Raw genomic sequence first — 27562 nt, 5'->3', positions numbered from 1 at the left:
TAATTGGTTAGAAAAGAACAATATTTATTCTGTTTAATAAAGCAATTTAAAACCACAACTGTGACACAATTAAATCACATAGAAATTTAAAAAAAAGTACCATTTTGATGAACTATTAAAAAAACATAGGCATTAGGGTCTGCAACTTCCACCTTACCATCCTGATTTAAATCCAATCGAGATGGTATGATCGGCTCTGAAAATATATGTTAGTAGTAATAACAGGACATTTTTAATATCAGAGATTAAAAAATTAGCTGAAGGAAAAATGAATGAATGAATAAAGATGATTGGAAACCATATTGCGAACATGTATATAGAAAAAAAGCTGAAACTGAATATAAGAAAATGGAACTGCTAATCGACAAAATGACTGATAATTTATCATACATCTAGGCAGTGGTAGTCAAAGTGACTGTTCTGATGAAGACAAAGATGGTGAACTTGCACAGGAACTGGACATATAATGTAAATTTCAAGTAAGTGTTAATAATAATAATAGCACAATCAATAATGAACATAATTGTACAAAAAAAAGGAATTAGAAAATTTTAAATAATGAAAAATTCTAAATATTGTACAAAAAAGGAATATACAATTATAATTGTAAATCTAATTTAATGTGAGAGTGTGAAAATTATTTATTTTTCAGATTCAGTAGTAATGCAATCTCAACCTTCTCCAGTGCAATCTTTTATTTTCATTTGAACAATGAAAATTATACTACACATTGCTTGAATTTAATTAATTTTCTTGACTTCTTGAAAAATTAAAATAACTAGATTAATGATTAAATATTTCCTATTGTAACTAATCTCAGTTGTTAAGATATTCTGTGGTCACAACATCTTTCAAAAGTAAATTAATAAAATTAAGTTTGAGCTGAATTCTAAGTTTTTAAAATTTATATAGACAATTGTGAACTTTAAATAATATTTTTTATGTGTCTAGATTGTGCTACAAGATAAAATAAAAGAATTTTGTCAATAATTTAATTTGATCACATGAACTACTACATTCTCAATTAATTGATTTTATAGTACTGAGGGAGTGTGCACTTGAACGAATTTAACATTTATTAATAAATGGTAAAAAATAGTTCGATAGCAATTCAGTTTTTGTTCCTGCTCAGATTCCTGGCAAATTTAAGTTTTAGATTCCTGCTTCAGCTTCGAAGAAATGAAGTTACTGTAATAATTTTTTAATGTTGCTATATTAGCAACATCTACCTCAATCAATCTACCTGGAATATAGGGAGAATCTGCAAACTAAAGATTTATAGTCTACTTGTTCAAACCTTGTAATCTTCTACTTATCACTCATTCTTTTTTCCAAAAAAATACCATAGGAATTGTGTTTACTACATTTTTCATCCATTTGTACCCTATTCTGGCAGAGTTTCAATTAAGCACACATCTCAGGAATGGTCGACCTGAGACTGTACAAGACTACACTTCATTTGCATTCATACATATCATCCTCTGAAGTAATATCTTACAGTGGTTCTGGAAGCTACAAAAAAAAAAAAATCTGAGTTAGGTGCTTTACACTGATGTGAATTGCGACATTCACATCGGTGGCATCTTGACAACAGTCAAACTGGAATATGTCTTGAAGATGACCTCCAGTAAAGTCTCTAAGGGCTAGGTATGGAGGGGGGTAGTGTGATGGTTGAACCTGTCACATGGTGGGTGTTTTCTCATTCAAGGTCAAGCTGTAATGTATAGGTAAAATCATACTCTTCTTTAATGGCTACTTCTGTCTAATTTTCACTCCAAATTTACACCATCCATTTATAATATGAAAATTTTCATTAATTATAATCCAAGAACAAAATAGACTTTACAATTTTAACTAGTATAACTTTAATATTAGTAATAATAATTTTTCTTTTTTCAGGTTATACCATCCAAAATTAGAAACATATTTAGGTAATATAAATCCAGCATTAGTACAAAATCTAATGAAACAACAGCCACAAACTTTTGATTTATCAAAAACTAAAGTAGACCAACAGACTTCAAACAATCAATTTCAGCAACTACATCATCAACACAACCAATTTCAACTGCATCAGTTGCATAATAATCATAATTATAATACAAAAGAAGAACCAAAAGCTGAAGAGACTGTAACAAAATATTTATATCCACCAAAAAAGTATAAAAGTGTGGAACCCGGAACACAAACAGTATTTAATGTTGGATACAGTATTGGTTTTGGTGGCCCATCAAACAGTGATAAAACACAAGGATCTCGATTAAATTCAGCAACAATTGACAATGAAGAGGTATGATGGCATCCTAATACATATTTTTTTTTAAATTAAAGGCAGTTAAAAAATCCCCTTTAAATAATGTATTAAACAACTATACTTCTTTAATAATAAGTAGCAAAGATACCTAAACTAATTTTTATATATAGTGAATTGTCAAAATTATATCAAAAAAGATCAATCTCTTTCCACCTCTGAAGCTATTATTACATATTAAGGATTGATGAATTAAAAAAAATTTAAATACTACACCATTTATGTAAATTCATTTTGAATCATTTTAAAAGCAGACACTCAAATTAGTAAATCGTCATACAACTCAATTTATAATTCCTGGCTATATATATCTAAGTCTGCAACATACTTCCTTTTCCAAAAGTAATAATGAGTAAATAGATCTTTTTTAAAATTTCCTTTTCTTCAAAAATAACTTAACTACATTTCATGAAAAGAAAAATTAAATTAGATTAACTGTTTTCTTATTTCAAAATAAAAACAATTTTTTGGTAAATTTAAATATTTTTGCAAAATATTTCTTCAAAACACTAGAACAGAGTTTTTACTTTTATAAAAAAAATATTATACCTACACAAATTCACTGATTAGCATCGCAATATTTAAACTTTTTTGAATATGAAATAAAAAAAAAGCAAATAAAAATGAGATAAAAAATACTGTATAAATGGGATCTAACTTGAAAGGATAATAATTACAATTGCGTAAGTATGTTATGGAATAGTATACTCAATTTTTCTCATTTTTTTCATATAATGCAGTATGTCGTTTTATTGAAATATCATTCAATGTTTCAAAAGCACACTAAATTTGACAAAAACAATGAATACTAACTACTTTAATGTAACCACTTCCTAACTACCTTAATATACATGCTCATAATTTTTTTTTTTACAAAGATGACATTTTCATTTACTGGTGATAACACACGTGAATAACTGGTTTCAGCTAGGTATGTTTATAAGTTAGCACTGCCTTCTAGAAATTATTTAGACTAGTACACGATGAATTATTCATTAATGACTAGTTAACCCCTATGTGGAAGAAAATATTACTATATTATCACAGAAAGAGAGAACTTATTAAAGTTACTTAATAAGTTATTTATTAAATTGGACAAAAGATTTTATGTATATGGACTTTGCCAAAACAAATGCCATTACTTCTAATTTAATTATTTACGGTAATATTTACTGTTACTTTCAAAAATACTAGTTATTAGTTAGTTATATTACATATAAACTGATTTTTTCTAGTTCTAAAAATAGACAATTCATTTCAGTATTATTTATTTCTATTCTACATAAAGTGTAATGTTATGAAAATTTGAGGTTACAATTTAACAAAATTATCAGTAATAAAAAAAAGTGACATGTTATTGTAGTATATAAATGGGTTTTATATGACAAATATAGGATTTAGTTATTGTAATAATTTTGTTAGTGTAAGTTAACATATTCGTAAAGTAACTGTAACAAATTTTAAGAAACGTTTACAAAGTAATAAGAACAAGAACTGCTCCTTTTCTAGTGAAACAGTTAGCTTTGCCTAGCTATAAGTATTTATAAAATAAAAAGAGGTAAATTTTACAAAACGAATGAAAATATATACTGACATTTGATTTTAATTTTTTTAGGTAGTTACTGGTAAGCCAAAACAATCATTCCGCATCAGAGTCGAAGGTAAAAATTCATATTGGAAACAACTATCACCAGGAGTAGAAATGTCACAAAATTTACCAGATAATCAATTAGTAACAACATCACCAACAACTCCAAGAAGTCATTTTCAATCGTTACTTGATTTACCAACAGAAGGAAGAAATACTTTTGATCACAATCACGCACTTACACAAAGTAATCCATTTGATGTAACAAATGCTGTTGATCCATATTTTTCAACACAGCCATTAGCGTTACCTTTAACATTTCCACTTCCATTACATGAAACAATACTTCTACCACAACCAGCTCCACAAACCCTACCAGAAACAACATTACCTCAATCGCTACAAAGTTATAGCAATGAAATAAGAGCGGCGCCGACAACACACAGAGAAAGTCGCAAACAACCAAAATTTTTGGATACAAAAGCGACTGGTACAGGAAACTTTCAAGCAGTTGATACAGCACTTTTACCACAGGTTAGTAAAATTTCAGTAACAAAAATTTGTTTAAGTTAATTATTGATGTGTTTTTAACATATCCTAGAGAACAAACAAGTATAACAGTTGATGAGGATAAATTCCATGCAATCAAACTAAATGATACCTCAGAATACATTAATACATAGCTAATAAATTTCGTTGAAGGCACAATTTCATCAGTTCAATAGAATATACAACTCTTTAATTTCTGTAATGATTTTTTTTTTACATATTTTCATTTTTATAATTTTTACATTTCGTAGAAGTTAGTGTGTGTTGTTCATTTAGAATTTTTATTATGGTATCTTTAAAATTTATTATGTTCAATATGACCATTTGCACTTACTTTGCAAATTATGAAGTCATATCAGATTTTTCATGGATATTGTTTTATAAGTTCCTGATAAATATACTATTTAACATACATTTATTATTTAACAGATAATATTATCCACTAACTTATTGAACCCAAATAATTAATAAATGATCAACTTAGTACTTAGCAGAGTAAAAATATCTGAGTGAGTGAGTTGTAATTATAATAATAAAATATGGGTATACCAAACAAACGTTAATGTAAACTTAATAATTTTTTTAATATGAATATATATATATGTGTACTAGTAGACTTATGCAGCTTCGCCCACTCTATATGGTTACTTGTATTTCACATTCCAGTCAGGGTTCACTTCATTTGCCCTTTCCATCAAGTCAGAGGGCTTTGTATGTGGGACCTCACTGTGTTTATTAAACTCATGCTTGTGTGAATAATAATGATTGATAAAAAGTAAATCCTGTTTAATTTATAAAAAAATTAGTGTATTGTAATTTCTTCAGAATAACAGTTAGTAAATGACCTGAAACTCTGAATAATCTAAGAATGTGAGTTTCAAAATAGTTAGTCTCCATCTAAAATATATTAGTTATAACTGGTTACCTGTACGAAGTACGAGTAAACACCACTAGGAAGAGACTGTACTTAGTTTCTCATTTTAATAAAAATTTTAAATTACTTTTATTAAATGTTTTTTAGTTGAGTAACTGGTGGCAGATGCAGCAAGTCGCATAATACATACAGTAACAGTAGATATGTTGGTTGAGCCACTGTGCCATACACCGTTCACATCCCTTAAAAAATTTAAATTAAAAAAAAAAACAAAAATAGTTTTTAGATATTTTTCAAAAGAGTATTTGCAAGTCCCTATCTAGTGAATATATCGTTTAGTATTGTCGGAGATGGAGAAAATTTGCAAGTATTGTTGACTTGATTTAATAACTACAATTTCCAATTTCTGAAATTTTAAAAACTTTCTAAAGTTGATTATGATATTATATACTATCATGCTTTTACTCAGTTGATACATTTTTTTAATAATGCTAATTTATTAAAACTGATTTTTCTGTATATTTAACATCAACTAATAACATTAAAACTGTTATTTTATTCTATATCATTTATATTAATTTACCATGTGCTGACAATTATATTAATAAAGATTAGAACTTTTTTTTATTCATTAACTTTTTACTTTGTAATGCAATTCTGATAAAGATTTTTTCATAGTTTTCTTTGATCTTTCCTGGGAAATACTGGAACAGATCCTGTTTGTTATCTGTAAAATAACATACATCAAACTTTCCCCAGATGACTTACTTATGTATAAGAATGTTACACTCTGAAGAAGTACTTATTTACTGATTAACTGAACCATCAAACACTTAATCATTAATTGTTGATAATACTTTGATACTATCTAATTACAGTACACTTTTTGGTTTTCTAGGTTCATGCTGCTTATAAGTTTAAATATATTTTACATACTGAAACAAGATATTAGTTTTCACATTCATTATCTGAAATTTGATATCAATTAATATATACCAGGATACTCACAGATACATAATTGTATTTTAATTTTAATAATAATTTTTTTGAAAAAATAATTGTTTTTTTAATTTTCTTTTTTATTTTTTGTTTCAGGACAATTTCTTCCCAACTATAAACAACAACATATATAGTTCCCAGACAGATAATCTTTTGTTACCAAGCATGCAACAAGTATTAATATCACTTGGAAAAGACGGTCAGATGGTACCCGCATATTTAATACCAGTTGCAGCCATGAATCAATATCCATTACCACAATCATTTTTCCCACAAAACTATTTACCTCAAAGTCAATCATCCAATAGTGGAATACAATTTCAAGAACCGACAACTTCATCGACTATAGGTGAACCACAAGTTGATCAAAAACCATTTAAACCTTCTCCATTACTAAACATTGAATCACCAACATCGCAACAAACAAGGCAAATACAGAGTGATATACTTAAACAACAGTTTCAAACTGTACCAAAAAGTTTAATAACCTTACGACCACCGGCACCAGAAAAGCAGCAACAACAATCCACAAGTAGCGCATCATATCAATTATATGAACAAGATAACAGACCAAAAGTTAAAACAATATTACAAATACGACCAGCACAAATCCCGGTACAATTAAGACCATCCCGTGATTTGGCGTCGGAACAAAGTATGTTAAATGCTATTTTATCGCAGGAACTTTATAGAAAAAATGCATCACCAGGTAGAGTATCATTACCAGTGATACCGCAAACTATATATGGAGTTAGAAATTATTAACATTACAGATGTATAATAATTACATTTTTTTTTTTCAAAAAGAACGAAAGCAAGTCTGTAGATTACAAAAATGGATTATAAATTACATAATTACAGTTATTTAAATAACAGAAAGATAATTATAAACTTGTAAATAAATAAATATAATTATTTATGCAATAATAGTAATACATACAAACTTAAATAATCTACAGACAATAAAAAAAATGTACAATAGATTATAAATATTAATTAATAAAAACAGGAAATACCAAAGTAATAAGAAAAACAAAGAAATTAAAATGTTATAAAATTTAACAAACTAGAAAGATTACATGGCACTAAATGGATTATATCTACCTCATCGGGTTTTTTCCATATTAATGAATTTGTTTCATTTTATTTGTATGTAATCAATTCTTACTACGCTCTTTTACAAGAATTTTTTAATAAAAATTTGAGTGTACTCTGAGAAAGTATTTAAAAACTTTTTTCCATTTCTAAATATTTAATAGTTGTCTGAACAATAAAACCACCCATTTTGTACTGAATTTAACAAATTGAGCTTTAAAAAATAATTTTGAATAATAAACTGAAAATTAAAATAAACTAAGAAAACAAAATACAACTTGACAGTCATATTATTGGTTACGGAATATATAGCCAGTGCCAAAAATAATCTTGAGACAATGGATAGTCATCAGTCATTCTGATGACTATCCAGAAGGAACTTCATTACATACTTTTTTTGTATTTTTATAAGTTCTAATGATTGCAAATATTATAATAACATACAACAAAGTTAATATTTACAAAATAGTATGTACAAGAACACTCAACATGCAATGACTTAGTGAGTGGGGCTAACAGTCAATGCTCTTTTCACATTAATTGCACTGGCCACCATTTTCAAGCAGAGAATTTTATAATAATTTTGTTAAGCATGGCCTGTTGGTATAAGTATATAATTATGGTTAATATACAAAAAACCGTTTACCAACAATTGAATTTGCCGCATTCAATGCTATCGGAATTAAATCCTATCTTCAGGAACTCTTATATTTGTTCTTTTTATAATATTAATTAAAACTTCATATGTAAATTACAAAAAATCATGACATTTGCTTTAAACATAACAGTTGGTCTCATATGTTTTAAAATAATGTCAACGTAAACATCCTGTCAATTTGATGGCCTCAACTGTTGTGACCACCACACTGACAGGACATTTACGTTGACATAATTTTATAACGTAAGATGACCAACTGTTATGTTTAAAGCAAATATCATGAATTTTTTACAATTTTACAAGTGAAGTTTTACTTAATATTATAAATACAATGAATATGACAGTTCCTGAAGATAGAATTTAATTCTGAAAGCATTTGAACATGACAAATTCAATTGGTGGTAAGCGTTTTTTTTTTTGTTTTTTTTTATATTAACTACAATTAGAGAATTTTATGAAAAATCTTTCAAGTTATTCATTATATACCAAGAAATCTTACTGCAAAATTTGTTAAAAATCATAAACAAGTAGGCAGAATGCTAAAATGTTGCACAACAGTAAGACCTTGCTTCATTTATTCAAATAGTCTTGTTACAAATCTTAAAAATAAGACTTCTTTGTAAACAAAATTATTTAATATGTTCATAAAATCTATTTGAAATCATATTTGGAAAATATTCAAGAAAGTATATATATTTTTTCAAACTTTGTTTTTATATAGTCTGGATGGAGAAAATAATTTTATCAGTTACAGTAAGTTCAGATGAATAAATAAATTTTCAAATAACTCTAAATTAATAATCATATTTTAATGATGAAGTACTGTATTATAACAAAAAATTATCCATTTATATTTATTACTGCAATAATAAATCACTCATCTAGGTTCTAGTTAAAACAATAAACAACATGATGGTTTCACAATACCTCAACTGTCTCAGGTAGTAGCAGTGTGAAGATTTGAAGCAGAGGTATGAAATGACTGAAGCAGCATTTAATTACCCAAGATTCCTTAGATTATTGAAATTAAACAACACTGGGTGCAAATTCCAGTTATACTGTAAGTGAATGAGCATAACAGTGAGATACTAATAAGGGAAAACCATCCTACTGAACCAATCGTCGGGTAGGTGGGTAGTATCACTGATAATCAGCTACAGTTAACGATTACAAGCTTTATTCAATGCGCAGTATCTAAATTTAAAAAAAACTGTACTATTTAAATGTTAACAATAACACTCATTAATTCTATTTCCAGGCCACCAATTGTATCTGGTTCAAATTAACAATACATCTTGAACATACAGTCTAGGATGTATTACTGCTACATATCCATAATCACTTAAAAGAAATTTACCGGAGTTACTTTGAGGTTCTGCTTAAAGAGCTGCAATAGATTATCCTGGAGACTTTTGATGTACTATAACACTCCACTACACCTGACTAATAACAAAGGACCCGAATAAACATCCAGAAAAAATCATCATTAACGTAAAGGCAATGCCTTATTGAAATAGATATTTCACATCGTAATACATTACATTTTACTGAATACGAATCCATGTGATAGTAGTATACCCATGTGATAGCAGTGTATTTTATCACTAAGTATTGAGTTAATACAACCGTATTAGTGTTACATTGCTTGAATCAGATCAAGATTTTTACACAATAATAAAACAATAAATAATAATATAATTTTTTCTAAGTTTTTAAAAATAAGATGATTGATATTTAATAAAATTGATAAAAATACGTACAGATTTTTCATAAAAAAACGATAAATTTTAATTGTTCTTTGTGATATCTTCTGCAGAAATGAAAGTTTCTAAAAAATTTTTAAAAAAATTCAAAAATAAAATATATTAAAAATAACAAACAGTTTTGGCATTAGTGTCATCAATACTGCATTTGTCTTGAGCATACTGAAATTGAAGAGTAACCGAGAGTAAGAAATGTATTCCATTAGCTTTGGTGTCCTACAAAGGGTGTCAAAAAGTATGGTACAAAGGGTTTGGACCTGTTTTCAGGAAAATTGTGGACATTTCCAATACTTGTTAAATATTTTTTTACCGTTCATCCATAAAATTTATAAGTACACAAATAACATTAAAAAATAAAAAAATAATACAGAGTAAAAAATTAGAAATTCCATGAAAATATTAAAATATGTAAATAAAAGAAATGCCAAACCTAGCTGGGAAAAATTATAAAGTGAGATCATTTTATCATAACACGTCATTTGTCTTGAGCATACTGAAATTGAAGAGTAACCGAGAGTAAGAAATGTATTCCATTAGCTTTGGTGTCCTACAAAGGGTGTCAAAAAGTATGGTACAAAGGGTTTGGACCTGTTTTCAGGAAAATTGTGGACATTTCCAATACTTGTTGTTCTAAGACATTACCAGTTGTGCGTAACTACATTCCACGAATCAAATCAAATGTGAGTGTCTGTATTATAGTCTATAATGGAATTATAGTATATAGTGTATAGCGATGTGCACGATAAAATTATCACACTATATAGAAAAAATTCGTAAAAAAAATTAATAGATTAGATAAATAGCTTATTTTGTTATATTTAAATATAATGAAGTTTAATCAAAATGCATTTATAATAAACATAACAAAAAGAAGTCTCTGAGAATCAAACATACTGAACATATTGTACTTTACATAAATTTTAATCAATTTATTGACAATTATAACAACCAATAAATATGCTGTTAATTATTTTTAAAAATTGTCTCCATTTTTTTAAACAGTTTTTCTTAATATTTTCATATCTTAAAATGATGAAAACTAATTAAATTTTAATACAGTTTAAATTTTATGAATCTCACCTTTCTGCTAAAGATGCCACCAAAAATTTATATTTAATAATAATTACCAATTTCAAAAAATAGTATATATCTAATACGAACAAGTCAATAAAACTTTCATCCAGTGAACATAATCTGGTTTTTTACAGAGTGGCAAATTCTTTTATAAAAATTAGTAATGAGCAGTTTTTATTCACAATACTAAAGTGTTTAAAGAAAAAAACTAAATGACCAAAATATTTGTACCACTCTGCGTTTCTGGATGTGTAATTTTTATAGATAAGGAAAATATTACATCCTAATTATTAATGTATATATTTATACAATATTCTAAAAAATAATGATATTTAATATTATTTATGACAAATTAGCAATATTATTTTTGTTAATAATTTTTGTTTGTAAAACATGTAAATAAATTTTTTCTAAAAATTAAAATGTACATTTTTTTATCACTTCCATTATAAAACTTATCTATGAAGTCCATTAACTAAAAACTTATTAATCGAAACAAAGAAGTACAGTCCATTTGGAAGCTACCTGTCATGAAATGTATTTGTTAAGTTTATACATTTGCCTAACAATTACAATTATTTTTTCCAACTTGAAGGAAAACCAAAATCTATTAAAATTTTAAGAAAAATTTGTAAACTTTTTGCAAGTCAGTGCCAAATTAAACAAATGTAACACCTAATTTGATGCTGTCTTTACAAGAAAATAATAAATAAATAATTTAAATTTTGTTTTTTTTAAACAAAAAATATTTTCTGTTTTGTTTTCATGTAAAATAAAATAATCTTCAAAAATAATTCCAGTATGAAAAGAAATTGTTTACAAGAAACACGAAGATCCACTGGGGGTGGATCCTACCTATCCGGGCTTCAATCGCCCTGGCCAGCGGACTCAGCAGCAGGAGCCGGCCCAATGTGGGATTCTTGGGCAGAACCACACCGGTGAAAGACGACCAACACTACAGGGCTCTGGGAGCCACCACTGCCTCGCTGCAGTGGGGACCCAAATATTAATGAGGGGAGGCACATCTGATTTCACTGGACGAACCCCAACTGCCGATTATAGCCGAGTCGGCTTCGCCGGAGACCAGCATCCAGACCCAACAGCTCTTCTCAGAGCAAACGCATAAACAACCATTTTCAGGGTCACCACTCCAGAAAACTCAAATAGCCCTTCTCAAGTTTACCATAAGATTTTAAGGTGCCACGTGCCGTCAAAGCCATTCGACGACAGAACGTATATATCTCACATAATTCAAAAACGATTGGCCGCAGGATGTTGAAATTTTGGATTTAGGACTGTTGCAACATCTAGTTGTGCACCTCCCCTCTTGATTGCAATCGACTGAACCAAAAGTGTCCAAAAAAACCCCAAAATCCAGGACTTTTTTTAACTACAGTAATAAGCCCACACTGAGAGCCTTTCAACAATAAATCATACGGGAAATATATTTTCATTAGTTCCAGAATTATAGCCAAATAAAATTTTAATTAATGGAATATTTGGATCTTACAAGGGGAAGGCACATCAGTTCAAATCTGACTTCATTTCCTTTTTTTCTTTACCTATTTAAATATATTGATTTATTAATAAATATTAACCTCTGACTCTGATTATAAAAAAAAGTTTTACAATAAATAATAATTCAGTAACAACAATGAAAAAATATATATATATAAATTAGAAGTTATTAGTGAAATAAAATTTTATGTACTTTTAAAAATGTGTACATGTAATTTAATAGGCATACAAGGAAGTCATGTGGTGTCCACATCAGACTTTTTTATATAAGTTTTCATAACAAATATTTTTTTTTCGATTCCCTGATGCAAAATTTTATGAATATCAAAATGACATCAGACTATTTATTATTATGCTATAACAATTAAATAATAAGTAATGAATACTAAAAAAAAAAAAAAATTAGTATTAAAAGTGTTTGTCATAAACTTTACACTCTGCTCTTCCCCAAATGTAAAAGTCCAAATGACAAAGAATAGCAAGGCAAGACACTTATAAAAATTATTCAATCAATGAATTAACTTCCTTCTCAGGAGGTTTATCACCTGTCAACCTGTTTGGACTGAGGGGATCATTTTGCTATTAAATAAATAATGCATCATTTATTTTGTCTACAATATGCTCTCAGATGTGTAAAAAAAAAGGTAAGAACAACTATTCCCAGGATTACACTTCTTCCAGATATTGTACCCATACTCCAATCTAACAAACATTTCATTTAAATTGGTTTTTGGAATTCCAAAAATCTGTAGATTGAATGTCAACATCTCATTTTTAAAGAACAGTTTTCTCAACACTGGAGATCAACTCCATGGGATATGCAGGAATACGAAAGGGGATCACAATATTAGCCTACAACTTTACATGTAAACAATAATGAAATCATTTTACAAACACAAAAACCATTTATTATAAAAATTTTACTTACAGTTAAAAGTAAACATGTAAAAAAAATAATTAATTAGATGGTGGTGTTTGTTTTTAATTCAAACGTTTTTCCATTTGTGGATCTATCTTAGAAACACACATAAACAAATTTTTCTCAAGAAGATTCCAAGTTTAGTTTTTAGCACAACCATAAACAAAAAACCCCTTTCATAGAGGTAAGATGTGACGAAAGGGATTAATATTTTCAATGGTTCTGTGAATTTTCATATTCACTTCGATGAGCAAGCCAAAATGTATTTAAATCTTCAGATGTGAATTGTAGTTATATCGTTTTCAATAAATGGATTCAGTAGCCATCCCTTCGAGAAATAATTTTTATCTTCCGAGAAATACTTTATCAACTGAATTTTTAGCTCACCCAAATTGTGGTGAATAATAGTGTCTTCATCAAGATTTTTCTCAATGTAATCGCAAGTGAGTGAAAAAATATCCAAATTTTTGTTTGGAAGGCAAGAAATCCAGATATCAAGCTTCTTAATGAAAGCATGAACTTCGTCTTTCAAGTCATTTAAATGCGAAAGTACATCATCTAACTAACCCAACAGCAACATATACTTATTATTTTGTAAAATCATTGAAAATGATGTTTATTTATCTGGAAAAATATTATTTAATTCATCTTGCAAATCCAACAACCAGGTTAACACTTTCCTTCACAATAACCATTTGACTTCTGTATGGAAAAGAAGAAATTTTTTTCTTTTCGCCAATTTCATCGCATAGTTTAAAAAACAACCTATTCTGTAATGGTCAACTTTTAATAAAATTAACTATTTTTACAGTTTTACAAAGAATTTGTTTAGATTTTCCGGCATATTTTTTGTGGCAACAGCATAGCATGTCTGTGAAGGAAGCAGTTTGTCTATTTCGCCCTTGGTATAAGACAAACTTTTAATTTTTTTCAGTAATTCATTGTTCTTTCCTGTTATCACCTTTGCCATCACTACATATTACAATACTTTTTGTCCAATCTACGTTATTGTTTTTAGTAGCCTCATAAAAACATCAAAAAGACATTGCCTTGTTGCAAGATCAGGTATTAATTTGCAAAACAACATATTTTCTTTGACTGATTTGTTCCTATCACATTCATACCTCACAAACCTGAGAAATGTTTGACACATCTATAGATTCATCAAATTGGATATTAAAATTTTCACTTGAACTTACTTACTGAATTATTTGATTGTGAGCATCGACATCCATGTCATCAATTCGCCTTGATACTGCATCATTAAGAGCTAGAATGTTTTTCAATTTGTTTGCTTCTTCCACGCCTATTAAATCACTAACCATATCAATTGCAGCAGGCAATATGAGGTTTTCTGCAATTGTATGGGGTTTAGACATCTTAGCTATTCTTAATGCTAAGAGATAAGATGCTTCAATTTTACTTTAATCAGTGTAGCTTGATTTACAAATACAAGCTTGTTGATTTCTCAAAGTAACTAATTTTCTTTCGAAAATTTCCAAGGGTTTGCTTTTATGATCCAGATGTTTAGTTTCAAAGTATCAAATTAATTTTCATGGCTTCATGGTTACATCAGAGGGAACTTTAAAGCAAACAAAGGACTGTGGCTTTCCATCCAATGAGGTAAAACCATAATTTAAATAACTGTCATTGTACAATATTGTCTTTTTACCAATCGATTCACTGAATGAAGATGGGTCACTTCATTTTTTTAACAATTTATCTAATTTGCATCAGAATCTAATTGAAAAAAAAAAAAAAAACGTTTGACCGCACATTTAAAAACCAAAACTTCAATCATAATTATTTTCAATGAAACTACACTTTTAAAAACTTAAATAACGGCACCTGTTGCAGGCTTTAAAACTAAACTGATTTCCCTTATGTTCTGCAATCCCTTACACCTCTTTTATACTGCTGAGAGCATGATGTGTTCTAACGTATCATATGCATGTATGAACAAGACACTCTCAGAACGAATATTATGAAAGAAGACCAAACTATAAGGAGCATGTACATATCAAGTTTAAAAGTGTAAATTGGTCATGTTTATACACTTCATACATTCATGTTAACACCTATTGATATCAACACAGCTAAATATAGTTTTAGCTAGGTTTCATTGGGTTGTGGTTGGGGGGGTTCCAAGTATTCATTATAGTATATATATATATTTTAGAGCATCTTGGAAGTTGAAAATCACTGCTATAGACTACATAGCCCAAAATAACTTCATAATTGCTTTTTTGAAAAGCCGGGAACTGAAACCAATTGATACCACATTTGGCTCTAAGAGTCTGTTATATTCTATTGTTGAATCGCTTCATTTTATTAAAAAATAGTTTTCTTAGTTCTTTTTCTGGACTACTTTTTGTGTCATTGCAAACAAAGGGCTTCATTTTTTTCTGTTATGGAAATTTTTATAAATAAATCAGTTGTTTGCCCAAGGACATATCATAATCACAGTTAAAAAAATAATATAGACTCATGATCTCTTTGGTGTATAGACATATTTTAAGCACATTATATAATCAAAAATTAATGAACATTTTAAATTATTTACTATATAATTCTGTTATTCCCTTTTACTGTTGTTATTACTTTTACAGTGTATACTATTTCATCAAACAACAGTTCAGTTCTCAAATTTATTTTAAAAATAGAGAGAGAAGACTAAGAATGAGCTGTCTTATTTGCAGTTCTTGAAAATATATCTTAACTTATTCTGCTACTAGGTGCATTTTGATAAAATATTAACTATCAATGATGTATAATGTAACACATCTTTACAAAACAAGTTTTAACGTTCTTTCTCAAGTTTTAATTGAATATACTTTTTAATCTCTAGCACAAATTTTCCTAAACAACTCTCAAATTTTTAATTTTAAAATTCAAGAAACAAAATATATTTTTAAAATTTTACTGAAATATGTTCATAAACATTATTTGTTTATTGAATACATATTACATGTACTGATACACATTCAACAAATTCAAACTGTCAATATTTGTATGACAAAATGCTACACTACCCATGTTACTTAATGCAAATTAAAAATTATGGAACACTATACAATGGATTGCAATAACATTTAGTTAAATTTACTTTCAATCAGGAAAATGGATAAAGAATTTTCAAGTGATGTACTTTTTGAAGTATTAGCAACTTTATAATTATAAATTATTATTTAAGGAATACTGATTTTAAAGAATAAGATATAAAACATTAACAACCAAAATTTTAAGAAAAATACTCTTGAAACTCAAAAACTGTAAAAGACTGCAGCTAAATATTTTCATTTTATTTACAGATATTTAAAAAAAAAAAGAAATAGATCCATACAATATAGTTTATGATGGTTATCACCATCCAACTGTGGGAAAAAATTCAAGCAATTATGAAATATAATTACAGAACAGATCGCAATATCCTAGTTAAATTATTCTTAATCTATTTATCCTGAATTTTATTCCAACAAATTACCAATTGGTTAATGGTGAATTGATAAACCTGTTTAGAGTTATTGAGTGTATCAATCATTATTGTCTGTAGTTATTAGATTAATTCAAAATTGATAAGAACTGAATTTCAGTCTATATCAAAAGAGAGTCAAAACAAGTAGTATTCATTATGGAATGCAAGTATAATAATCTTTATAATCAAAATAAATATATAAATAAAACTCAAAAAATGTATTTTTGCCTCTTCCTTTATAGGTGATTGAATAAGATCACACACAATCAAAAAGTATCTTAGTTACCTAAGGGGTATTTTAAAGTATGTGCAAAGATTTATCTACTTTTGAGATATGGGAGCCACCAATTCATACAAACTTATCCCCTTGACCAAATGTGACCATGGTGACAATACCCCATATATATAGAAATCGTCATGCCAGATTTCATCCAAATTGTTCCAAACAGTCTGAAGATATCAAGGAAAAAATACAACACATGACCATACATACAGCATTCTGCAATTTTGTAATGTTAAACTTTTACGTTTGGTTACAGTGGAGGGTCATGAAATATCAAAATCTGCAAAAAAAGACTTGACAAGCAAAATCTGACTCAATTAATGTACTATGTAACTACACAGCTGTAGTGTTACTACAAAGCTGGGAAAGTAAAAATAAGAATTACTGGATGATATTTAATTACTTTCTAAGATCTGTTTAATCTATATACTTTTATAATTTATATTACAAAAAAAAACCACACGCAATAATTGATATTTGAAAATAATGAAGAAGAATTTTAATAAAATTTAAGATTAACTTTTGGATGATTACACTACTAGAGGCCAAATAATCATTTCCTGTAGCACTTGAATCACAAATAACTATTGAAGGATTACAAAATATCTTTTTGAAATGGTCTTAATTTAAGGAGCATACAGATGAGGATATATAGATTATTATTACTAAATTCTATATATTTTATCCAATTAAGTATGTTAAAAAAACTTTTAAAACACTGCGATAATAGAATCCAGTATAAGTTCAAGAAAACAGTAAGTGAAATTTACCATGCACTTAAGATAATTAGACAACCTATTATTCAATATATTAAGCATCACTTCAATAATTTTTTTTTTTACACTAAACGAGATTATAAATCCTCAATTAATCAAATGTCTTTATTATCGGACTTTAAATAACCAGAATTTTACAGCACTTATTGATAAAAGTTTCATGAGATAAACAAAGCAAAACATAACAGTGATGTTATTTGCTTGGTATAAAATATAGATTTAAATATAAAAGAAGTTAATAGACATTTATACAAAATTTGACTTTTAATAGAAAAATAAGTTAAATAATAAAATGAAAGAAAAAGCAATCGATGAAAGAGATTTCAATATTAAAATATATAAGTTAAAAGTACAATTTTAAAATTAAAGTAGGTAGAAAAAAATTCAAAATGATGTTACAAGAAACATCAGACATGAAATATCAACTTTTGTGGCAGAGTAGTAGAATTTCACCCTAACATCAGAAAAGCTTTGGATTCAAATCCAACAGACATTTAATTTTTATAATTTAAAAAATTTTGTACGTTACATTCCTATGTACAAGGTTCAAAATTGTGTGGTGAACACAAAAATCTAGTTATTAGTTTATTCAAAATTAAAAAGTTTTTTAAGTGATTACACAAGTACAATATAATAAATACTAACACAGATTAAAATAATGCTAGAAACATGATAAAAACCATTTAAATTTTTTACTCCATGATAGAAATAGAATGGGTAAAGAATACAATCATATAATAAAGTAGCTAAAAATTTAATCCAACAAATTTGCATTAGTTTACTTTCTTTTTCCTGTTTAGCCTCAGAAATTACCATTCAGGTATTACTTCAGAGGATGAATGAGGATATGTATGAATGTAAATGAAGTGTAGTCTTGTACAGTCTCAGTTTGACCATTCCTGAGATGTGTGGTTAATTGAAACCCAACCACCAAAGAACAATGATATCCATGATCTAGTATTCAAATCCGTATAAAAGTAATTGCCTTTACTAGGATTTTGAACCTTAGAAACTCGACTTCAAATTCAGCTGATTTGCAATAAAGAATTAACCACTAGACCAGCCCGGCAGGCTACAATGTTTAGTCTAATTTTATTTACACTTCATTCTATTAACATGTGCATTCAGTAACTTACACATATACTTCAATAATGTAACATACAATTAAATTTAATATGAAACATATTTAAATATATTTTTAAACATAAGTGAACAATGTCTTCATTATTATTTGAACCAAGGATTTATATGTAGGATAATTACTGCTAACCAAGGTATTAGACCAAGGCAGAAGTTATTCGAACATACTTTGAAATTAATGAGTAGAAATAAAGGATAATACAGTGTCTTGATTTAATTATTACATATACTTATTATATATGTAATAATATTACACATACACCATCATATTATAGGTGCTATCTCTCGGTTTTCAATAACGCATATTCTATTGTATGTGTGAAAACTGAGTGATAGCACCTTTACTTTAAATCAAAAAGGTACTAAATTCAAACCCAGTCAGCCTTATCATTTTTTTAAATATTAGATAGGAATGTTCATCTATCTTTCAGAAAAAATGTAAAGGTGAATGTTAATCTAAAATTGAATTTGTTTCACAACAAAAATAAAATAAAACATACAGACCACAACAACTAAAAAGTATCATATAAATAATTATATTCAGATCATATATTATTGAAGTAAAATATAAATTAGATCAATCTTCAGCACAAGAATACACTATTAAAAACAAAAATCTAATGTAGACACCACATGATTTCCTGCTACACCTATTAAATTACATATACACAATTTTTGCTGCACTTCTTTTAAACTTATTTCATTCAAAAGTGAGGTAAGACCCTCCAATTCTTTAATAAAGTGGACACTTACACAATTACTAAAATATTAGTTTTTTTTTTAACATCAAATATTTATACAACTAATTCAACAATCTTTCCTCAAATATTTGGCTTTTTAAATTATTATGATGTAACCATCAATAAAATGACAATAAAAACAAAATAGGAGCAGGTTACTAAATTTCATAAAAATATTTATCAAGTAGACTGAAACAAATATACAAATAAATAATGTATTTATACAAAAAAGGAGTACCAAGTAAGTTCAAATCAGGACACCGATTTGAACCATACTGTGTGTGTGTGAATGATTGTATATGCATCTTTATCTCAAACTACTAACACGCAATATTCAATTATACTGAAGAAAAATGCGCCTAAAAATTTCCTTAGCATTTTATATTAGTTTATAGATAATTATTAACCTCTGACTGTAAACGTTTTTGGATTAAAATTAAAAGTATATAAAATTTTATTTCACAAAGAACTTATTGTTTTTTCTTCACTATTATTTATTGTTAAAACTTTTTTTTTTAATAATTATTAATAAATCAATATATTTAAATTAAAGAAGTTTTTTAAAAAATATTTATATGAAGCCGAATTGATGTACTTTGTTCCTTGTAAGATCCAAATATTTCATTATTAAAATTTTGTCTGGCTATAACTGTGCAATCAATGAAAATAACTACCAGTTATGATATATCGTTGAAAAGCTCTCAACAAGGGAGTATTACTGCACTTAAGAAAGTCCAAAATCCAAATATTTCAATATTGAAATTCTGCTTTATTTAGAGATCTGACTGTATACACATTTTTGGCCTAGTCGATTGCAAACAAGGGGAGGTGCACAGCTAGATTTTACAACAGTCCTAAATACAAAATTTCAACATTCTACGGCTAATCATTTTTGAGTTAAGCGAGATATATACGTACCTACGTACATACATACAGACATCATGCCGATATCTGTAATTTTTCACAATTACAATACTTCCTTTACTTCATACAAGTAAGTAAAAATGTAAAATAGATAAAATAAAAAATATGAAACTCACAAAAATATTTACAATAAGAAATCGCTATCGCATAAAATTAAACTGAGACCACATCAAACAGTAAGAACAAAGGCGCTGTATGGTGTAGAAATGTTGAACATGTCAAATAAATTGTAACTGGAGAAATTTCAAGCGTTGGAAAGGCAAACTGTAAGAGGAGGTATCCTTGAACCAAGGAAGGACAAAAAAAGGAGAATTCAATTAAGATGGGAAACATACTTCACATAATGAAGAAACAATGATAGTTTTTTTGGACATCTAAATATAATGAATGATAGCAAAATTATTAAAAAGATTTATAATTTATTATCAAAATACAAGGTGACCACACATTGGTTGAACAATACACAGAAGGACATCAAACAATTGAAACTTAACATGCAAAACGTTAAAGGACACTTTTCAGGGAGAAATTTAAAACACTAAAAATAGCCAAAGTTCTGATGGACAGGAGGACAAGAAAATATATAAGAATACCAGAAAATGTAGTAGAATTTGGGAAATTAAAATCGTTAATTCTCAAAAGGACAGGAGAGAATTTAAAAGGAAGAGAGAAAGGGTACTCCTAAATTGGTCAACCGTGTCCCTAAAATGGGACATTCAAAAAAATAATAAATAAAAAAATTAAAATATTGTTCTGTTACAATGACTAAAATATTGCATTGATATGTTGTACTGTAAAAAAATAAAACGTACTATTTCTAATATTATATATGTGTACATTGAAATAGTGATGATAGATAGCAGCACATATATTATTACAACCAAATTTCAAACTAAAACATGTGTAAAAAAAGTTTGTCATAGAATTGAATTAAAATTATATTTTTTATAATGATATCAGAATAGATTTTAATAAATCAATTTACTACAAAAAAACAAAAAAAATGTTATAAGCTTCTTTTCTTATTACAAAAAAGACTATTATTGAAGAAGTTTTTCTAAACCATAAAATCTACAAAAAATAAATTTATTCCAACTCACTTTCTAAGTATTTGGAAAGATATTTAAATTTTTTTTTAGAACTATAAAACGTAATCTTCCTTTGCACTATTTGAAGAACTGTACTATATTCCAACAAAAAAGAAATTTCATCATGTTTAGAAAATAAAATTTATTTCATTTTTATAAATGTCTAAATATATTTCATTACACTGATTTATGAACAAACTTATACCCTCATTAAAATAAGTACTGCAACAAACTTATAAGTCAGAGTTAACTTTGTATGTTTTTGTTTATTGCATTTGGCATGTTTAATAAAACAAAAGTAAATCATAAGCTGTCAATAAACAACTTATATTTAAGTTAGATACTTACACCAAACAAAACTTTTACTGGAATAAAAAAAAAATCAATACTTATTATTAAACCTGTAAATAATTTTTTTTAAAAATACAACGACCGTACAGTAAGAGTCTCACAGACATTATTTCTTCCGCTCAAAAAACAAAAATTTCTGTAATATAAATAAAACTGTTTTCAACAAAACGATACTGATATCAAAAAAGGTAAGATACTACATCTCTATTATCAAAATCTGTTATTAATTTAGAATTTCCTTTAAAAAAAATACATGTTAAACATATAGTAGACAATAGATATACATACAGTAATAGATAATAAACAATGTTTAAGCGTTCCATATAATAAGCAAACAAACAAAATTTGTTACAAAACTCTTACCAGCCCGATTTCATTTACTAAACAACGAATAATCATAATTGTATTATTTCTGTAAATGTGATATGTATTACATAAATGAAATTGGGCCAGTAAGAGTTTTATACAAATTTTTCTTTTTTTATCAGAAATGTAGTCTTTCCTTTTCTGATATCAGTATCGTTTTGTTAAAAACACTTTTATTTACATTAAAGAAATTTTTGTTTTTTGAGATTGCAAATTACAATTACAAATTCATTGTAATTGATTTGGATATCACTCCGTTTTGTTAGATTATTCTTTTATTTTTTTTATGAATTACTTTTTGTACTCTTATGGATTTATTATTAGAATTTATTGCCTTAGAACAAAAAAAATTACACAGCCATTTTTTTTTGTTGATAGTTATATCATTCACTTCATACCATATTTTTCCGTTTTTAATAAAACTAGTATAATTTCTTCTAAACTAATACTTTTATTTTTTTTTTTAAAGTGATGTGAATTAAAAAAATTGTTTCATCTTCAGTATTTTCATTTAAAAAAGAGCATTTACTATTAAAACAAGCTGTAGTATATTTTCTTTTAAATTTTATTATTTCAAGTACATTATCAAGTTTTTTGTACTACCTAGTGCTAAAGTACTGCTATCTAGCGGTGCTATTTGTAAAAGTACATTAAAAATATAACATATTCGAGTCCTGCAGTTCATCTAATGGAAAAAAGTTTTCTAACAAAATTTGAGGTATTTTTTGAAAGTATTCTTTATTACTATTCTAATTGAACTGAAATATAATGTTTTCACGCTTAATTTTTCCCCCATTTTCATTTCACTGTTATGTTGGGTGATGTTTAGAACTGTAAATGTAGTTCATTGACTTCGTCGCCTCTTACCGACAAAGTTCTAATGAACTACACGATAAGCAGCTTAGTGTTACACATACCCTAAAGAAAAGGCTACTTGAAATTATTTAAAATTCAAACTACTGAAAATAGTAATGATGTATGTGTATTTACGATTAATATAATATTCATATTAGAATAAATAGATTCATGACAAAGTACATTCATGACAAAAATATGATTAGAATAGATTCATGACAAAAATCTCCAGATATCTGGGTCTAGACAGAAGAGATTCTCAGTAAATTATAATTAAAGCTTATTAAAACTTACTCACCTATTTCAATATTATAAAAAATATAAGTTAATGTTATGATTGTCATTTTTCTATTCTTTAAGCATAGAAAAAATGTTTGTGTAAACAAAGAAAAAATTAAATAAATTATAACTTCTAATTAATTAATTAAACCAATTAATTATCTAATTTTGAGAAATATTTACTTATGTATAACTTTATTATAACAGATAAAGGCTTTTTTTGGACTTGAAGTCCAAGAGAAAATGGAGTTTTTTACTTGTCTCGGCAAGCAGAACAATTTATTTAAAATGTAATGTTTAAATATTAAAAAATTCAATTTTCTCTGATTTTAATCACTAAAGAAAGTCACAATGGGTGATGAGTCATAACATTTATCTTATTACTGAACTTGGAGAATGAGATTTTTTTATTTTTAGCATCTGGGACCACTATTAGATATTACTTCAGAGGATGAGATGAACGATTTGTAGCGTGTTAAAATGACATGCCTGACCGAGATCCGAACCCGGGACCTTCGGATGAAAGGTCAGAGGTTTTTCATCAAACGCTACCACTCGCACCACAGAAAATGAGATTGCGGAAAGTGGAAAAAAATATTTTTGAAAAATATTTAATTGTACGCATGATAAAGTAATAAAACATGAGGGCTGATTTGGAGGTAGTTTAATTCTACATATAAAATAAAAACATACAAATTTAAAAAATATCACACGCACGCAAATACACTCAAATGTTTGGGTAGAATGAATATAATTCATTAAAATTAATAATTTACTATTTATTGACTTATATGTCTAATAGTTTTAAGACTTTCATAAAGATCTGCAAGAAAAATTACAATCTTCAATTACTTATATTTGTTATTACTTTCAAATATTAATTTCTTTTAGACAATTTTATTCAAATCAAAAAATATTTTAATCTGTAAAATATATGAATGAAGTAAGATGTTCTTACTTTTTTTATAATGAATAATGCATTTTATAAGGCACTTACACCTACACCAACACCAATTTTATTATTAAAAACTTTTCGGTTGTATCTCTTATGGTTTCGGTTTTAATAATTTTATTTTTATAGAAATATTTATATCTTTTGAAGAGATACACAAGGTCACTTACAAACTTTCCGTTTTAACATTAGACATAAGCACTTATATTACAAACAAAATTGTAATTCTTTTTAACAATTGGTTTTCAATATCTGATACTTTTGAAAGAAATTTCACCTTTTTGTACAAATTCAGATCGATGCGCTTTTGATTTAGTGATTTTAGAATTAAAAGTATTTAGATTAATCATTACAGATAATCTAGTTTATTCTACTTAAATAATTTATTTAATTTTAATCATAATTTTTTAAAAAATATATTTTCGTTTTAAGCTTTAATTAATTTATACTCTGCAAAAATTACGTTAAGCTGTTCCAAAGCCTGAAACTAAAACCCACAGTGAACACATTCTGCACCAAATAAATTTATCCATTTTTAACAACACTGATGACAGCACTGGTGGCTAAATTTGGTACTAATGAAATACACAAAACTGGATGTATTTTTTTATGAAATGAGACCTAAACTGAATCTGTAAGTTATCTAAATAAATTTTTATTTGCCTTTAAAGTAGTGAAGTCCTTTTTGAATCACCCAATATTTTTAAATTGTTTATTTTAGACAATGTTTATTAATTTTTTTTCAGTACATTACAGATTATTGAACTAAATTGTTGCACTTTTAATTTAATTTAATTTAATTCACTTAACTGATAATAATAAAAAATCTGAAATGTTATTGTGTAAGCAAAATGAGGAAATTTTTGTTTATTATTAATTAATAATTAATGTTGCTTGATAATTTCATATCTTAAAATTGTATTATGTAGTAAATTAAGAGTTACCTTTTATAGTAACTTATTCTTACTTACATATTAGTAACATAATTAAAAATCTCCACTAATTACATAATTTTTAATAATACGGATATTATTTAGCTGACTGGATACATGATCTGTTATTGTTAAATTTTTAAAGGTCATATGATTTCTTTGTTGTTTACTTTCTAAGCTTGATAAAATAAATACTTTCCGTTAATACTAGCTAGAAAATAACATTTTTTTCTTTTTTTACTTCCTTGTATGAATTAAATAATAATACATTGCGATTGCAAAAAATTTCGGTTTTCAGATTTCAATGCAAATATCCATTTAGAACATCTCTTAGTCCATTTTGACTAATTTTGGCGTGATGTCTGTATGTATGTATCTCGCATAACTCAAAAACGATTAGCCATAGGATGTTGAAATTTTGGATTCAGGATAGTTGTAACATCTAGTCGTGCACCTCTCCTTTCGATTGCAATCGACTGGACCAAAAGTGTCAAAAAAAGCCCAAAATCAAAAAAAAATTTGATTTTGGAGTTTCTTAACCGCAGTAATAAGCCCTCATTGAGAGATGTTCAACGATATATCATAAGTGGTACTTATTTTCATTGGTTCCAGAGTTATAGCCAAATAAAATTCTAATTAATGAAATATTTGGATCTTACAAGGGGAAGGTACATCGGTTCGAATCCTACTTCATCCCCTTTTAAAATTGAAATAAAATGTTATGTACTTTCAAAAATGTGTATATGTAATTTAATAGGCGTACAACGAAGTCATGTTTTTAATATAGAAAAACAAATATTTCTATCATCTGTTCTCACTCGATAAATAGAAAATACAGATAAAAAAAGGTAAAATACTTTCCTAGCATTGGTTATTTTTTGTTACATAATGGAAAAATAATGATAAATGCATAAAAGTTACTTAAGATGAAATTAATGATGAAATTTTATTGTAAAATTACAATTATATGTTTAAACAAAAAAAGTTTCAAAAATTAAAAAAAAAAAATATTTTGCTCTCCAAAATCAGCTTCAAGAAATTATTTTGATTTTTCTATCATGTTAATTGAAAGAAAGTGACCAAAAATTCACCTTAAAATAATCTACCGAGAAAAGGTTTCTAGATTTATTGTAAGTGGTGAGGGGGGGGGTTTGATGAAATTTTATTCGAATATTATTACTAAAAGTTTATCACTATTAAAAATTTAAATAAATCCAAAAAGTTTTGAAAAATTAAAAAATCGATATCTTTAAACTTTTGTCGGCTCCCCGATCCTCAATATTGTCTTAAAAATATTTTTTTTTTGAGTCGTTTCTACAACTACGCCTTTCTTTTTCCTGTTTAGCCTCCGGTAACTACCGTTTAGATAATACTTCAGAGGATGAATGAGGATGATATGTATGAGTGTAAATGAAGTGCAGTCTTGTACAATCTCAGTTCGACCACTCCTGAGATGTGTGGTTAATTGAAACCCAACCACCAAAGAACACCAGTATCCACGATCTAGTATTCAAGTCCGTGTAAAAATAGCTGGCTTTACTAGGACTTGAACGCTGGAACTCTCGACTTCCAAACCAGCTGATTTGGGAAGACGCTTTTACCACTAGACCAACCCAGTGGGTTTCTACAACTACGCCTAGGAAAACAAAAAAAAAAAAAATCGGTTAAAAAATACGCAATAAATAAAAAGGTAGCTTCTTTAGATTTTTGTGTAAGGGGAAATTGTAGAGTCTTTTTTCTTTTGAAAATAGTAAGATAAACAGTGATAAATAGTAAACAGTGAGCTTAATATAAAGTGGAGTTATATTTGCAAAATTTTGAGTAAATTTACTCTCAAACCTCCCATCCTAATCCCTGGATATATTGAAGCCAAAGTTTTACAAACAAATTGTCCCATATACAACAGTCTCTGTACAAAATTTCATCAAACTCAGTTTATCCAGTCTAAAGTTATTAAGCTTCAAACACACCAACGCGTATACATACGTACGTATGTAAATAAGTCTTTTGTTTCTTGTTTACGGTCTAAGTGTAATGAAACTTTGCAAAATAA

At 27.3% G+C, this 27562-nt stretch overlaps 1 protein-coding gene across 1 annotated transcript in view; it reads left to right on the top strand.

Annotated features, from left to right (window-relative positions):
• Nucleotides 1-27562, top strand: part of LOC142331713 (uncharacterized) — a 124550-nt gene that overhangs the window by 61555 nt on the left and 35433 nt on the right. The window contains exons 3-5 of the mRNA XM_075377753.1: nucleotides 1900-2290; nucleotides 3927-4433; nucleotides 6418-7071. Of these exons, the coding sequence (XP_075233868.1) occupies nucleotides 1900-2290; nucleotides 3927-4433; nucleotides 6418-7071 (1552 nt within the window). The remainder of the gene's footprint in view (nucleotides 1-1899; nucleotides 2291-3926; nucleotides 4434-6417; nucleotides 7072-27562) is intronic.

This window comes from Lycorma delicatula, chromosome 10, assembly GCF_047948215.1.
Source record: "Lycorma delicatula isolate Av1 chromosome 10, ASM4794821v1, whole genome shotgun sequence".
Lineage (NCBI taxonomy): Eukaryota > Metazoa > Arthropoda > Insecta > Hemiptera > Fulgoridae > Lycorma > Lycorma delicatula.
This window is presented reverse-complemented; position numbering and strand designations above follow the sequence as displayed.